Below are 14,059 nucleotides of genomic sequence, written 5' to 3' on the forward strand. Positions count from 1 at the left end.
TGGGTGTTGTGGGTCATGCAGGGGCGCCTGTAATCCCAGCTACTCGTGAGGCTGAGGTAAGAGGATCACTTGAGCCCAGGAGTTGGAGGTTGCTGCGAGCTATGATGTTACAGCACTCTACAAAGGGTGGCAAAGTGAGACTTCGTCTCAAAAAAAAAAAAAAGAAAAAAAGAAAGAAAAGAAAAAACTGCAAACGGCCAAAGAAAGAAAGATGATTCTCCTGAGACGTAGCACTTCTGTTAACCACACTTCAGATTTCAGAAACAGTAACAAGATGGAATATTTATAATAAGTTTTGCGAATTTTCACCTGGAGTGATGCTGATTAAGAGAGTAAGGTGCTTTTTGGAAAAGCTAAGGAAACACCCTTGAATATGACTTCCTTGGTGCCTCACCAGAGGCTGGAAGGCTCTCCCAGCACTTGTCATTTTTAGGGTGTTAAAAGGCATTGAGGCTCTCGGGAGGTGGGACAATTTCTAGCTGGTGAAGTGAGCCCTGGCATGAGACATTCAAAGAAGTGTGCTCAGAAGAGACTGTAGGACCCAGACTTTTCAGAAGGGACTTACTCAGTCCCAGAAGAAACTTCCTTTCTCCTACCCTGTGGCCTTGGATTTATAGAACAGTGAGTGAGTGTTAACACCAAGTCATCTGACTCTTGCTGGGGTGGAGTGGGTGGAGCTACCAGTTGATACCACATTGGGAAGGGTGTGGAGGAGAAATAGCTCATACCCTGTCAGAGATACTAGTTCTCCTTTTAAACATGACGACTATGCAGATATTACCACAAAGGAACAGTAAGAAAAGGAAAATGCAAGCCTTAGAAAAAAACTTTTAGTCTGGAGGAAAGTAAAACCTAAGGAACAGAGGAAATAAAGCGACACAGCTCACAGCAACCTTAAAAAACTCTTGGGATCAAGAGTTTTTCAAGACTGCTTTCCTGGCCACCATACACCATAGTTAAAATGATATGCTCCCCCTCCCCCATTCACATTCACCATTTATCAACTATCATCTCATTAGAATATATGCTGCCTTGTGAGGATAGGAGTTTGTTTCTTTTGTGCACTGGAAGACCTGTCACTGTCATACCATTCACATTATAATCTCATGTAAATAGCCTTCTATGGCATGGAGAAAAGACTGGAGATAGTTACTTAGTGAAAGGGGGAACAGGGCAGATTTGGAGAAAAGATCAGAGCTGTGTTACAAACACTAAAAGAATTCAGAAAGATTATTGATATCCAGAAAGTACAGAGAAGCTTAGAAATTTAGTGCAAGGTAAATATTCTGAAATAATAGAATGGAATTTGCAGAATAAAGGCCATTCTAAACTGTTCCACCTGAAATGGCAACAAAATTCACATATGGTATACGAATAGTCTATCTAACGTGATAACCCATTAGCAAAGTGAGTGACATACATTCAAAAACCAAAACATTTGAAAGTAAATGAGCTCATCTTTCAATTCAAGGAGATGGTAAAATGAGAATAAAGCACAAAAAGAATTGATAAAGATGAGAGAAGAGAGAGAGGGTCAGTAAAAAAATGTAGGTGAAGGAGGAAGTACATGAGAGAGTTCTTTTTCCTATCAGTTTAGAAAACTTGTGAGATTTAAGATTCAGGTAGCTACTTTTGGTGACCATTTAGGGGGATGTTAGTAGGTGTAGAGATTGTTAGTCTTTATAGGGCCACTTGGTAGGATGCAATGAAATAAGTTGTATCTCTTGACCTGGCAGTTTAACTCTTTGGAATTTGTCCTATAGAAATGTTAATATGGATGTTAGTAGCATTCTTTTTTTTTTTTTTTTGAGACAGAGTCTTGCTTTGTTGTCCTCAGTAGAGTGTTCTGGCATCATGGCTCACAGCAACCTTAAGCTCTTGGGATCAAGTGATTCTCTTGCCTCAGCCTCCCAAGTAGCTGGGACTGTAGGTGCCCACCACAATGCCTGGTAATTTTTTTTTTTTTCTTTTTTTTTAAGAGACGGGGTCTCACTCTAGCTCAGGCTGGTCTCCAGAACCTGTGAGCTCAGGCAGTTCACCCACCTTGGCCTCCCAGTGTGCAAGGATTATAGGCATGAGCCACCACACCCAGCCAAATAGCATTCTTTTTTTTTTTTTTTTTGCAGTTTTTGGTTAGTGCTGGGCTTGAACCACCACCTTTGGCATAGGGAGCTGGCACCCTACTCCTTTGAGCCATAGGTGCCGGTGCCCATAAATAGCATTCTTTTTAAAGGCAAAAAATTGCTGACAATATAAATATACTCATCACAGAATGTTTAATGGCTCATCCAAAAAAAAAAAAAATATAAGAAAGTAAGTAGTCTGGCACTGTGGCTCATGCCTGTAATTCCAGCAGTCTAGGAGGCAGATCCAGGAGGATCACTTGAGACCAGGAATTTAAGACCAGCTTGAGCAACATGGTCAGAACTCTTCTCTATAAAAAACAGAACAATCAGCCTGGTGTGGTGGTGTGTGCCTATAGGACCAGCTACTCAGGAGGCTGAGGCAGAAGGTTTATTTGAACCCAGGGCTTTGAGGTTGCAGTGAGAGATGATGATGCCACTGTGTTCCAGCCTGGGCAACATAGTGGGATCCTGCTTCAAAATTAAAAAAAGGAAGTTGATTTGTGTGTTTTCCATGAACTGACAAAACAAGTTATAGTACTTTTCACATTTAGAAAAGATTGTTTTAAAATCTTATATATATACTGTGATTATAATTTTAAAATGCACATATTCCTAAGACGTCTCAAGTGAGTTGATGGAGTTCTTAAAACAAGACTTTGCGGGAATTCTTATGCCAACCTAGGTTTGAGAATCATTGAAATGTTGGGTTGCTTCAACTAATGTACTTGTTTCTTTTCTCCAGGGCGTGGAAATTTACACTCCAGGATTCTAGGACAAACACCGTAAGTTGCTAATGGTGTTCAACTGTAATGTTTTCGGGTGGTCTTGGGTAACAATTGAAGAATAGGAGGTTGGAAAGGGAAACTGAGTAGACACGGTTTCTTGGCCATGTAGCCATCCATGAAGGAGCACGCAGAGCAGGGCAGGACATGTTTGGCTGACGGCGAACATGCTAAATGTTTTGCAGGAGGAGCTGCCTCACACAGGCATGCTCTTCTAGTGTTTTCTAGAAAAGTTTGTACTCCTCAAATACCTGCAGTACTTTGAATTGCACTGTGGTTTGCAGTGAAGTGTCCAAAAGAACAACAGGGTCCTCTTTTTATGTACAGGATCTCAGCCTTGTGAAACGAGACATTTTTGTCCTCTTTCTTGTCTCTCATCCTGTTTCTGGCCTTAGAAGGTCACTGGCAGTGAAGTCCAGTCATAGAGCCTAGTAACGCCTTCTTTATTATCTGTCAGGAATCAAGGCAGCATTACTTGGTAACCATGTTCTCCAGATGGGATTTTATCATCTCCTTTATTTCTATCAGAGAAAAGTATCTCTGTAGATTAAGCTTATAAAAGAATTTGTGCGTGTGTGAAAAGAAAGTAAGAAGGTTAATGTTCTGTCAGTATTCCTCTTGTTAGCCCAAGACATTTCTTCCTCCTAAACTTATTCTGCAGCTCCAGTTTCCTCTCTTTGGGTGAAATTAGAGGCAAAATCCCAAAGTGATTCTTTGTATGGATTTTTTGTTGTTGCAAAAACAACGCTGGAGTGGAGTGTTGGCCTCAGAACTCATGGCTGCCTCAAACTCCCAGGCTCCAGCGATCCTCCTGCCTCATTCTCCTAGGTAGCTGGGACTTTGGGCGCCCACCACACCTGACTAATTTTTTAAGTTGTTCTGGAGAGATGGGGTCTCACTCTGTTGCTCAAGCTGGTCTTGAAATTCTGGTCCCCAGTGATCCTTTCTCCTTTGCTTCCCAAAGGAAGCAAGGATTCCCATGCTAGGATTCCAGGCATGAACCGTCGTGCCCTGGCTATATGGATTTTCTTTTCTTTGTTTTTTTTTTTAAAGAGCTCATATATATTTCTTTTCCACTGGGGATTAATGTAATGAAGAATTTCTTCATTAACACACAAAAAAGACTATGTACAATGTATTTCTGACTGCTACACGTCAGATTATAGGGTTTTTATTTGTGAACATAAAGATTGTTGGGAGTGGTGTAACATCTTTTCAAAGACTTTGATTAACAGTGGTTGTTAACCACCGTGGCCTTCCTGGGGTGTGAGAGCTCTGCTTTTATTGCCTGAGTGAGGACACTCTACTAACAGGAGTTTTTCTAGTTCTCAAAGAGCTCTAACTTTTTGTCCTTTAAACTTTTATTTGCTAAATAAAAGGAATCTGTGCACAGCATCACTGAGCAGTGCAGATGCTTGGCAGCTTCCTGCTCTCATCATCTCCTCTCTCACAGGCGTATGTGGGCTCTGCCGTCATGACTGATGAGACAGCTGTGGTTTCTTCCCCTCCTCCGTACACGGCATATGCCACACCGACACCTGAGGTAGGGGGCACACCTTAGCATCCACATGAATAAAGCTTGGGTTCTCCCTGCTGCTGTCCTGGTTTTGTTGTCTTTCTTTTCCTCCGTCCCTCCCTCCCTTCCTTCCTTCCATCCTTTGTCTCACTTTCACCCTGGCTAGAGTGCTGTGGCATCATAGCTCACAGCGACGTCAAACTTTTGGGTTCAAATGATCCTCTTACCTCAGCTTCCCAAGTAGCTGGGACTATTGCCACCTGCCATGGCATGCCACTGAGCCCTTGCTCAGACTGGTCTGGAACTCTTTTTTTTTTTTTTTTTTTGTTAAATCATAGCTGTGTACATTAGTGCAATCAAGGGGTACAATGTGTTGGTTTCATATACAATATGAAATATTCTCATCAAACTGTTCAACGTAGCCTTCATGGCATTTTCTTAGTTATTGTATGTAGACATTTGTATTCTGCCTTTAGTAAGTTTCACCTGTACCCATTCTAAGATGCAGCATAGGTGTGGCCCCACCCATTACCCTCCCTCCAAAAAAATCTCCCCCTTCCCTTCCCCTTCTTTGGCCCTTTCCCCATAGTCTTGTGCTGTAGTTGGGTTATAGCCTTCATGTGAAAGCTATAATTTAGCTTTATAGTAGGGCTGAATACATTGGATACTTTTTCTTCCATTCTTGAGATACTTTGCTAAGAAGAATATGTTCCAGCTCCATCCATGTAAACATGAAAGAGGTAAAGTCTCCATCTTTCTTTAAGGCTGCATAATATTCCATGGTGTACATGTACCACAATTTGCTAGTCCATTCTTGGGTTGATGGGCACTTGGGCTTCTTCCATGACTTAGCAATTATGAATTGGGCTGCAATAAACATTCTGGTATAGATGTCTTTGTTATATTGTGATTTTTGGTCTTCTGGGTATAAACCAGTAAAGGGAAGCAAGAGCCTTGTCTCCTGCATTTATAAAATGACAGGTTTAGAATTACACACACATTTGCCTGGTCACATAGTCCCTGTTCTCTCCTCTGTCGGGGCACATACCATAGTTAACTATAATTGTAAGACTGTCTACTCCCTCTCACACTCAAGTGTGTAAGGAAGCTGGACTTTATTTGGGCATTTCATGTATATGTAGTCATTTGCTCAGTCATCCCCCCTCACTGCGGTGCCCTCAGTAGGTGTGTGTGGCTGGGAAGCCATGAGTCACCTGCCCAGGTACTTCAGGCATCCTCATCCTCCATATTTTGCCTACAATTGCTGAAATTGGGCCAGGGAGCATTCTGCTTCTAGCCTGACTTCACCCAGAGAATACTGCTTTTGGATAAATCTTATTAGTGCCTAGACCAACCTCATCATTTTACAGATGAGCAAAACAGGGCAAAGTAGTTAGGTCGGAGACTCAATGAAGGTCAAAGTAATGGTTCCACTGAATTAAAATCCAGATCTCTTGTAAGTCCAGCTTTTTTGTTGTTGTTGTTGTATTTTTCTACCTTCTATCTACAGCCTGAAAGGGGGCTCTGTTAAGTATTTTTATAAACTAATCTTTAAAAAAGGGCATAACATTGTCTCACTTTTTTATTATCGACTATTAAATGTTGTCAATTACAACCTGGAGACCCAATTTTAATACATTATCAAGGATTTCAAAATTGTCTTTTTAATGGACCTGTTTCTTTTCAGCAGGCATACGGCTATGGTCCATACGGTGGTGCATACCCACCAGGAACTCAAGTTGTCTATGCTGCAAATGGGCAAGTGTATGCTGTGCCCTACCAGTACCCATATGCAGGTAACTCGTGCCAGTGTTCCATGTCTTCTCTTCATTCACTGAATAAGAATTTTTATTTTTCATTTAAGGTTAAGTGAGTTATGTTTTCTGATTACAGACTACAAATCACTCCACTGTTGTTCTTAAAAAAGAATAAGTCTTTTGTATTTTTACACTGCTTAGCAAAGCTAGAGTGGGCTTGATTTTTAGAGCTTTGCTATTGTATCCAGATTAGCTCCCAAGAAAATAATTTTGTGCATATTGGTATTTATTTATTAAGAAGCAACCAAAGTAGGAGGCCCTTTTTAAGGGATGAGAGGTAACCTTTTCACCTGTGTTTTGCTTCTGGTAACATTCTTGGAAAGTTGTCACTGCTGAGGTAATGATCTATTTCACAGTGGCGTGAAGGCCTTGCATTTATTCTGGGCTTTGGATGTGTTCTTCTGATGTTTCATTTCCCATGAAACAAACAGTAAGTGTGACTGAGTGGCTCATGTAGCTGGCGTCACCTCCTGGGCAAGGGGCCTGCAGGGTGGAGGCCTGAGAGAACGCTGACCACTGCCTGGGGCTGTTAGGACCGGAGTGGCAGAGGAGGAGGGGAGGGCAGAGCTTTAGCTGATGGCCCCTGTGAAGTTGGGCAGGGCAGGTGCAGTGGGGCATGTCATGTTGGTATGTTGGGGGATGGGTTAGAACCAGACCTCTGGCCAGACAGAATGTGGGGGTCTACAGGAGAGAAACTATCTCGGGCTGTAAGGAAAACTAGCACAGTACAGAGGCATAGGAGGACCATGGTGTCATTTATTTGATGGTTCCTTTGGCTTCTGATACATTTAGCACCTACTGTAAGAGGTAATGTGTTTGAGTAGAAAATAGAGAAAGCTTGTACTTGTAGTGCTCAGCTACTCCTGGAATCTGATCCAAGTTCACCTGACTAGCAGTGACTTTGGAGGATTCTGCATTGCTTGGCTTCTTTTTATGTCAAGTTTAAGACCAATAAAATAATAATAAATAATCATGATAGATTAAATATTTGTTCATTATCTTGTGTTCCGACCACACGTATTTTTCTTTGAATTATAGTAAGTCCTCACTTAACATCATTGATAGGTTCTTGGAACCTGTACTTTTAAGTGAAGCAGCACGTAATAAAACCAGTTTTACTATAAGCTAATTAATATAAGTAAGAGTTAAGTTTGTATTTCTGGCCACAAAAACATCACCAAATTTGTAAATAAAGACTAAAACACTTCTAATATTAAACATTGAAATAAATGTGACCTGTATGTACATTTAAGAAAGATTAATAAAGACAGTTATCTATCTATAATTATTCCAGTTTAGGGTGGAAAGTAGCTAGATGGTGTATGCTGGGAACCTGGACAGCCCTGGTTCCAGACGCCATTCCATCCAGGCGCACTCAGGCGGGGACAGCGTAGGCATGTTCTTTCACCTAACAAATGTGTCTTTGGGATATGGAAGGAAACTGGTATACCTGGAGTAAACCCACTCAGGCATGGGAGAAATATCCCAGATCCACAAAGACAGTGACTCCAGTGGGGAACTGACCCCCCCCCATCAGTCTTACAACAAGATGACATTAAACAAAATGACATTATTTGACAACCTGCTATACTTTTCCCATATAAATATTTTATCCTTGTAATCACACATTGCCTTTTTTTTTTTTTTGAGATGCTGTCGTTTTGTCACACTTGGTAGAGTGCTAGGGCATCATAGCTCACAGCAATTTGCATTGTGCAAAATAAATATTAAATTTGTCTGGTTTGTTTTTTTGAAGTTCTCACCTTTAATATAAATACTTATTTTTTCCCTGTAAAGACATATGATTGAAAATAAAGAACAAGTTATATTAGCAGAATTAGGTTTGATTTAAAAACTGATTTGCATGAGCACTACAGAGCAAATTTGCTTTCAAGTGGGCTTTTCCTCCTTAGGTCTTTGGGGTGCATTCTTGGTTCCCTGTTACTGGCACACTCGTCCCTCTTTGGTGTCTTCACAAGACGTGTGGTGTGGAGGGCTGAAGTGGAAATTAGGGGGCTGGAGTCCGCAGCTTCATCAGGCTTCTGCCTTTTGCAGTGCTAGGGACTTTGGCCCTTGGCCAGCTGAGGCTCTTAATTTCCTCCCAGTGTCGTCTTAGGGATGCAGGTGGAGGAGGGCCAGGGCGTACTCACTGCACCCTCCACCCCACACTCACTAGCAGATGGGGAAACAGCTGCTCATTCTGTTGTGATCAGCATAGTGTTCATAGCCAGGTGAGCTATTTCTTTGTGTGAATGTGGGAGTTCACAAACTGCTTCTCAGGGCTCTGTTTTTTTTTTTTGTTTGTTTGTTTTAGGACTTTACGGACAGCAGCCTACCAACCAAGTCATCATCCGTGAGCGGTATCGAGACAACGACAGTGATTTGGCACTGGGCATGCTGGCTGGGGCGGCCACGGGCATGGCCTTAGGCTCCCTCTTCTGGGTCTTCTAGAGGCCTTGAGATCTGGATGTGCACAGCTTCTGATTACCCCATGTGCAATGATAGGATCTGCAGGGCGTTTCTGTTTGTGACACACGTTTTAATCATAGTTGTAATAGTTACTTTGAAAGTAGTGATGTCTTAATTGTAACTGATCCATATAAGTATCTCAGAGGAGGGTTTGCACTGTGCTGTTTAGATGAACACGAACTCTTTAGGGGCACAAGTTCATTCCTAATGCAACTCTTGAAATACCTTATTTGAATATACCTATTTTGAAAGGCATTTTCTTTTTAGAGTTGAGTGTGGCAACTTTAGGGATAATTTATTTTTTGTGTTGTGCCAGTAATATAGTGATGTGTAAGTAAATGAGTGATCATGGCAAGAAAACCTGCAGCTTCTGTTTAACTTCAGACCTTCAAGGCTCAGGCCGGAGCTGGGCTGGTTGGGTCCTGGGCAGCTTCCCTGAGGCAGTGATGTGAGAGCCCCAGACCCGCCCTCTGGATTCCACAAGCCCCATCCATTCAGGATGACAGGGGACAGCCCCGCTTTGGGAAAGGATGCTTCAGAAACCTGCCTAACCCTAGCTGCTTATTCTCACATTATTTTGGTAGGTCTTGGTAGTAGGATTTAGAAAGCATCTCAAATTAGGAATTGATTTGCTCCTCAAAGTTTTAGGGCTTTATCCTTTAACACTTGATGAAGGCAGAACAACAACAAGTGTATGGAGGTAGATTTGCTTTATTCAGAGACATGGTTTTGTGTCTGCTCTGGGTGTTTTTATTGCTGCCTAAGCCTACGTGGAGCCTATTTTTCTACTGGTTGTGAGAGTGATAGTAAAAGAATGTGAGGGAAATAGAAGGAGTGCCATGGTTAGAACATTGCCTGTTTCTGGCCCTCTGGGGATTGTGCTGAGTGGAGGATGCTCTTCTGTTCCTCTGAGGACCTGTCCTGTGCCAGAGAGGGCCTGGTGACTGTCCACTGAGTGTTGGGACAGACCAGAGCTGGAAGACTCAGGCTGTACGGAAGTGGGGCCCGGGGATGTGAGAGACCTGCTCAGAGGACCACTGGGCTCGGCCAGGCCCCCAGCTTTGTTCTCATTCCCGACCCACGTGTGATAGAGAACCTTAGAACACTGAGTTTTGAGCCCCCAAACATGTGAGTCTCTTGAAAACCCATAGTCTTGCCTTTCCGTCCAGTACTCTTATGTCCAGCGTTATGAAGTATGTATTTCACATATTCACACATTCCACGTTTCACAGCTCCTAGTGACTCCGTTTTCTGTCTTGCATTCTGAGCGGTCCCTTCTTGCAAGGGCAGGTTAGCACAGTGAGTGTCCCTGCTCCACATTTCATGTGGTCCTTTTCCCCCTCAAATACACTCCAGGTTGCACAGACTGTTTCGTTTTCCCTGGCTGGTTGTGTGATACTGTCTTGTACACACACTGCCTAGTCGGCTCTGTCTCTGAGACACACTTAACATACGTCTCCATGTTACACCAGATGCCAAACAAACTGAATATGCCAAACAGACTGCTGGTCTGTATCGGTCTTGTTGCCAAGGGGGTGTCTGTTTCCACCAGGAGGGAAATGTGTGCTCTCTGGATAGAAGTGGTGTGTTACAATACTGGTGTCAGTGGTTTAAAATACTGTTATGAGGATTTTATGTCCTGTGTGATATGAGTGGCTTTTGTTCAGATTATAATCATTGTCAAAGCAGTGTGTTTTACTTTCAAACCATTTATAGTTTTTCCTGTTGCATCAAGTGTAATTCGAACTTGGAGTTACTGGGCAGGAATTATAGGAACCACACAGAATTCAGTTATACCTGAGTGCTCTTGAAGGAAAGAGCACCTGTGGGATTCCCTGGCTCCTTCTGGCTGAAGAGGGAGAGGTGTGGATGGAAGCCTGGGCACCTGTGTGCGTCCCAGTCCCCGTCCCCCATGGGGCCAGCCTCATGAGGCAGCCACGGAGGGGCCTGGGAATTCACTGTCAGTAGACTTGAGCCTGGTATGAGATGCATACTGGGGGTGATGGTGAGCTCAGATCGATTCCCTGCCAGAGCTTCCATCGATGCCCACCTTCTCATCACCTCCGTTTCTTAGCCATGTCCTTTGTTAAGTGTGTGAGTTGGAAGAATTTTGTTGGAAGTTTGAGTAAGAATTTTAAATGATGATCTGTACCTGGGAGAAGTTAGCCATTGACATTGTACACATGCCAATCTGATTGTCCTTTTAATTTCTTGAGTTAACTTCAGGGTCTTGGATATTAAAGAGAAGAGGGAGACCTATTGTTAATGTCTCAGATTGTCATTCATGAACAGGGCCAGACCATATCTATTTAGTTCATAGGACACAGGGTTGCCATTTGGATCCCGAGAAGAAGGCCCTGCAATTGGGACAAATGACCCAAGTTTATTTTTCACATCAAGTGTTGGTTCTGTATAATCTTTATTTTTTTTCCCTAGTTTATATAGACATAAGGCATGGACTACGGTTCCACTTCTCTTTCCGGAGTTGGTCTTTTTTGTGATTGCTTCCTGGCCTCTGGTGTTGTCTACAGAACCTGTTTTCCCCTGTATATGTGAACTACACATTTATAACTGAAAATGTCAATACATTAAATGATCGTTAACCTTAAAGCATGTTTCCTTGTGGCTTCTGTTGTTTTTTTAAATGTTATTTTGTATGTAGTAAGACACCATCAGCTCTTTCTGCTGTCGTGGACCATAAGAATGCTGTTTATCGAGGACCTGCCACGTGCTAGGGAATGTATTGTCACATCAGAAAAAAACAACCCACTGAATTCTTAGAGTAACTATATTAAGGTGACTATTATCCAAGTTACTCTTTTTTTTCAATGTTCCGTTTCCTGTAACGACCCCCACCTCCCTGAAGGACAGGTGCAGGCAGCTAGGCGATGGCAAGAGACATTCCCTTGGAGGCTTTGCCCACATGCTGGAAGGCCCCTCCCAGGGAAAGGACTCGCGGGCCAGTCTGAGTCTCCTCACTGCCAGGATCCAGTTTCCGCCAGGTCTATGACTCATAGTCCATCTGCCAATCTGGACTCAGCGGAAAGGCAAGCTCCTGGCCTCTGAAGACCCAGACTCCAGAAACGGAGCTGCTGTTGTTGGTGCCAAAGAGGATAACACTAGCAAAGGCCTTCTTCCTCAGCTTGTCCAATCGCTGGGACATTCCAGTGATGAGGTTGCAACTCATAAAGGTCTGGGTGAGCTCTTCTAGGAAGCGGTACTCAGAGTACCACAGGGAGCAGCCATCCTTATCAAAGTGCTCCCCCAAATACAGCAGTGTCTCCACAGAGACTGTGTCCTCATTGGAGCACTTGTGCTTAAATTCATCCAACACAAAGGTACTTTTGGGCAGGTGAGCACAGGGGTCCTTGGCCTTGGGCTCAGCAGCCAGGGCCTGCTCACATTTGTCCATCTCCTCCTCGGGAAGAGGGGCAGCTGTCTTTTTCTCCTCTTTCCTCTCAGCCTGGGGCTTCTGCTTCTCTTCCCTTGAGCCCTTCTCTTTCCGTGGGGTGTCCTTTTTAGGCTGGCTCTCTGCAAACTTCTTAGCATCAAACTGGGCCATCTCACACAGTTTTACTTCCCCCAAGACAGCCCGGAACTGGGGCTGGTTAATGCAGATGAGAAACCAGTGGTTGGTTTGGGAAAGGCCTGGTGGAAAGAAGGCTCCAGGACCTGCTTATGCAGCTATAACAGGGTACACACAACTGTGATGTCAGCCAGTGTCACTCATTCGCCTTCTAGGAAAGTCCTTGTTTTCACGTGTGCATCCAGAAGCCCCAGAATTTGCCTGACTTCCTCCTTTGCATTCTCAATGGCCTGTTTGTTGTGATGCATGATGCCCAAGGTAGGGAACACCCAGGCTGGGGGCACAATGTCGCTATCAGCAAAGCTCACCCACTGCACCACCTGGGCTGCTGCCTCTGGAGTACTCCCCTGTAGCTCCTCATTGCTCACATAGTAGGCAATGGCATTGCTCAAACACAGAATCCATCATCACCCTCAAATGCTGAAACTTTGCCAGCAGGAAATTTACAGAGGAATTCAGGGGTGCCGTTGGTTTGCCCAAAGTGGAAGTGGGGTGGTGCGGAGAGCACGCGGACCTGAGCCCCGCTGTACTGAGCAGCATTGAGGGCCTTGAAGGTCCTCCAGTTTTCAGGATATGTGTACAGGGTCCCAGCCGCCATGGTGATTCTGCAGAGAAAGGGGGTGAGATCCTATCCAAGTTACTCTTGACGAGACTAGGGCTGTTCGCTTACTCAGGAGCACACAGGTCGTAGGTGAAATATATCTGAGGTTAAACATGTTCTTTTTTCCTGTGCCGTGTGTATATGAGACTCAGATTTCCATAGACCCAGGTGGCCTATGTGGCCACACTTTTAGGATGGCTAATTAGAAAACTGACAGTATTTTCCTTGACCCAATTACCTTGGTGGTGTGTTTTCAATAACTTCTCCAGTATCTTTTTTTTTTTTTTGAGATAGAGCCTCAAGCTGTTGCCCTGGGTAGAATGCTATGGCGTCACAGCTCACAGCAACCTCCAACTCCTGGGCTTAAGCTATTCTCCTGCCTCCGCCTCCCAAGTAGCTTGGACTACAGGCTCCCACCACAACGCTCGGCTATTTTTTTTATTTTGGTTGTGGCCATCTTTGTTTGGCAGGCCCGGGCTGGATTCGAACCCGCTAGTTCAGGTGTATGTGGCTGGCGCCTTAGCTGCTTGAGCCAAAGGTGCAGAGCCTGTTTTTTGTTGTTTTTTAAAAATTATTTTAGATTTCCTTTGCTTCCTGAATTATCCCAATCTTCTCTGTACTAGTTTTTATGTCTCATGTGTCATAGATTCTAGTTATGTAGTGATGTGTGGTTGCCTGTCACAGTTTAAGATTGGGAGTCCCACCCTAGAAACTCAGGGTCTCCTGGGTTTCTTTCTTTTTCTTTTCTTTTTTTTTTTTTTTTTTTAGATAGATAGTTTCACTTTGTTGTCCTCAGTAGAGTGCTTTGGCGTCATAGCTCACAGCAACCTCAAACTCTTGGGCTCAAGCAATTCTCTTGCCTCAGCCTCCCAAGTAGCGGGGACTACAGGCGCCTGCTACAAAGCCTGACTAATTTTTCTTTTTTCTGAGACAGAGCCTCATTATGTTGCCCTTGGTAGAGTGCTGTGGTGTCACAGCTCACAGCAACCTCAAACACTTGGGCTTAAGTGATTCTCTTGCCTCAGCTTCCCAGGTAGCTGGGGGCCCGCCACAAAACCTGTCTGCTTTTTTGTTGCAGTTGTCATTGTTTAGTAGGCCCGGGCAGGGTTTGAACCTGCCAGCCCTGGTGTATGTGGCTGGTGCCCTAACTGCTGAGCTATCG

The 14,059-nt window shown here is 43.8% G+C and overlaps 1 protein-coding gene and 1 pseudogene across 4 annotated transcripts in view; one reads left to right on the top strand and one right to left on the bottom strand.

The window, feature by feature from the left end:
• PLEKHB2 (pleckstrin homology domain containing B2) overlaps positions 1-11,325 on the top strand; it is a 28,451-nt gene extending 17,126 nt beyond the window's left edge. For 2 of the 3 annotated variants that reach the window (XM_053596962.1, XM_053596963.1), the window contains exons 5-8: positions 2,869-2,908; positions 4,362-4,451; positions 6,112-6,220; positions 8,556-11,325. In XM_053596962.1, the coding sequence (XP_053452937.1) occupies positions 2,869-2,908; positions 4,362-4,451; positions 6,112-6,220; positions 8,556-8,692 (376 nt within the window). In that variant the 3' untranslated portion in view covers positions 8,693-11,325. The remainder of the gene's footprint in view (positions 1-2,868; positions 2,909-4,361; positions 4,452-6,111; positions 6,221-8,555) is intronic. The other variant, XM_053596964.1, reaches the window with a different exon arrangement.
• A 266-nt stretch (positions 11,326-11,591) lies between these two features.
• On the bottom strand, positions 11,592-12,918 carry LOC128590454 (elongation factor 1-gamma-like; annotated as a pseudogene). The gene has a single exon (XR_008381279.1). The product of XR_008381279.1 is annotated as an elongation factor 1-gamma-like (transcript).
• Between the last annotated feature and the right edge of the window lie 1,141 nt (positions 12,919-14,059).

This window comes from Nycticebus coucang, chromosome 7, assembly GCF_027406575.1.
Source record: "Nycticebus coucang isolate mNycCou1 chromosome 7, mNycCou1.pri, whole genome shotgun sequence".
Lineage (NCBI taxonomy): Eukaryota > Metazoa > Chordata > Mammalia > Primates > Lorisidae > Nycticebus > Nycticebus coucang.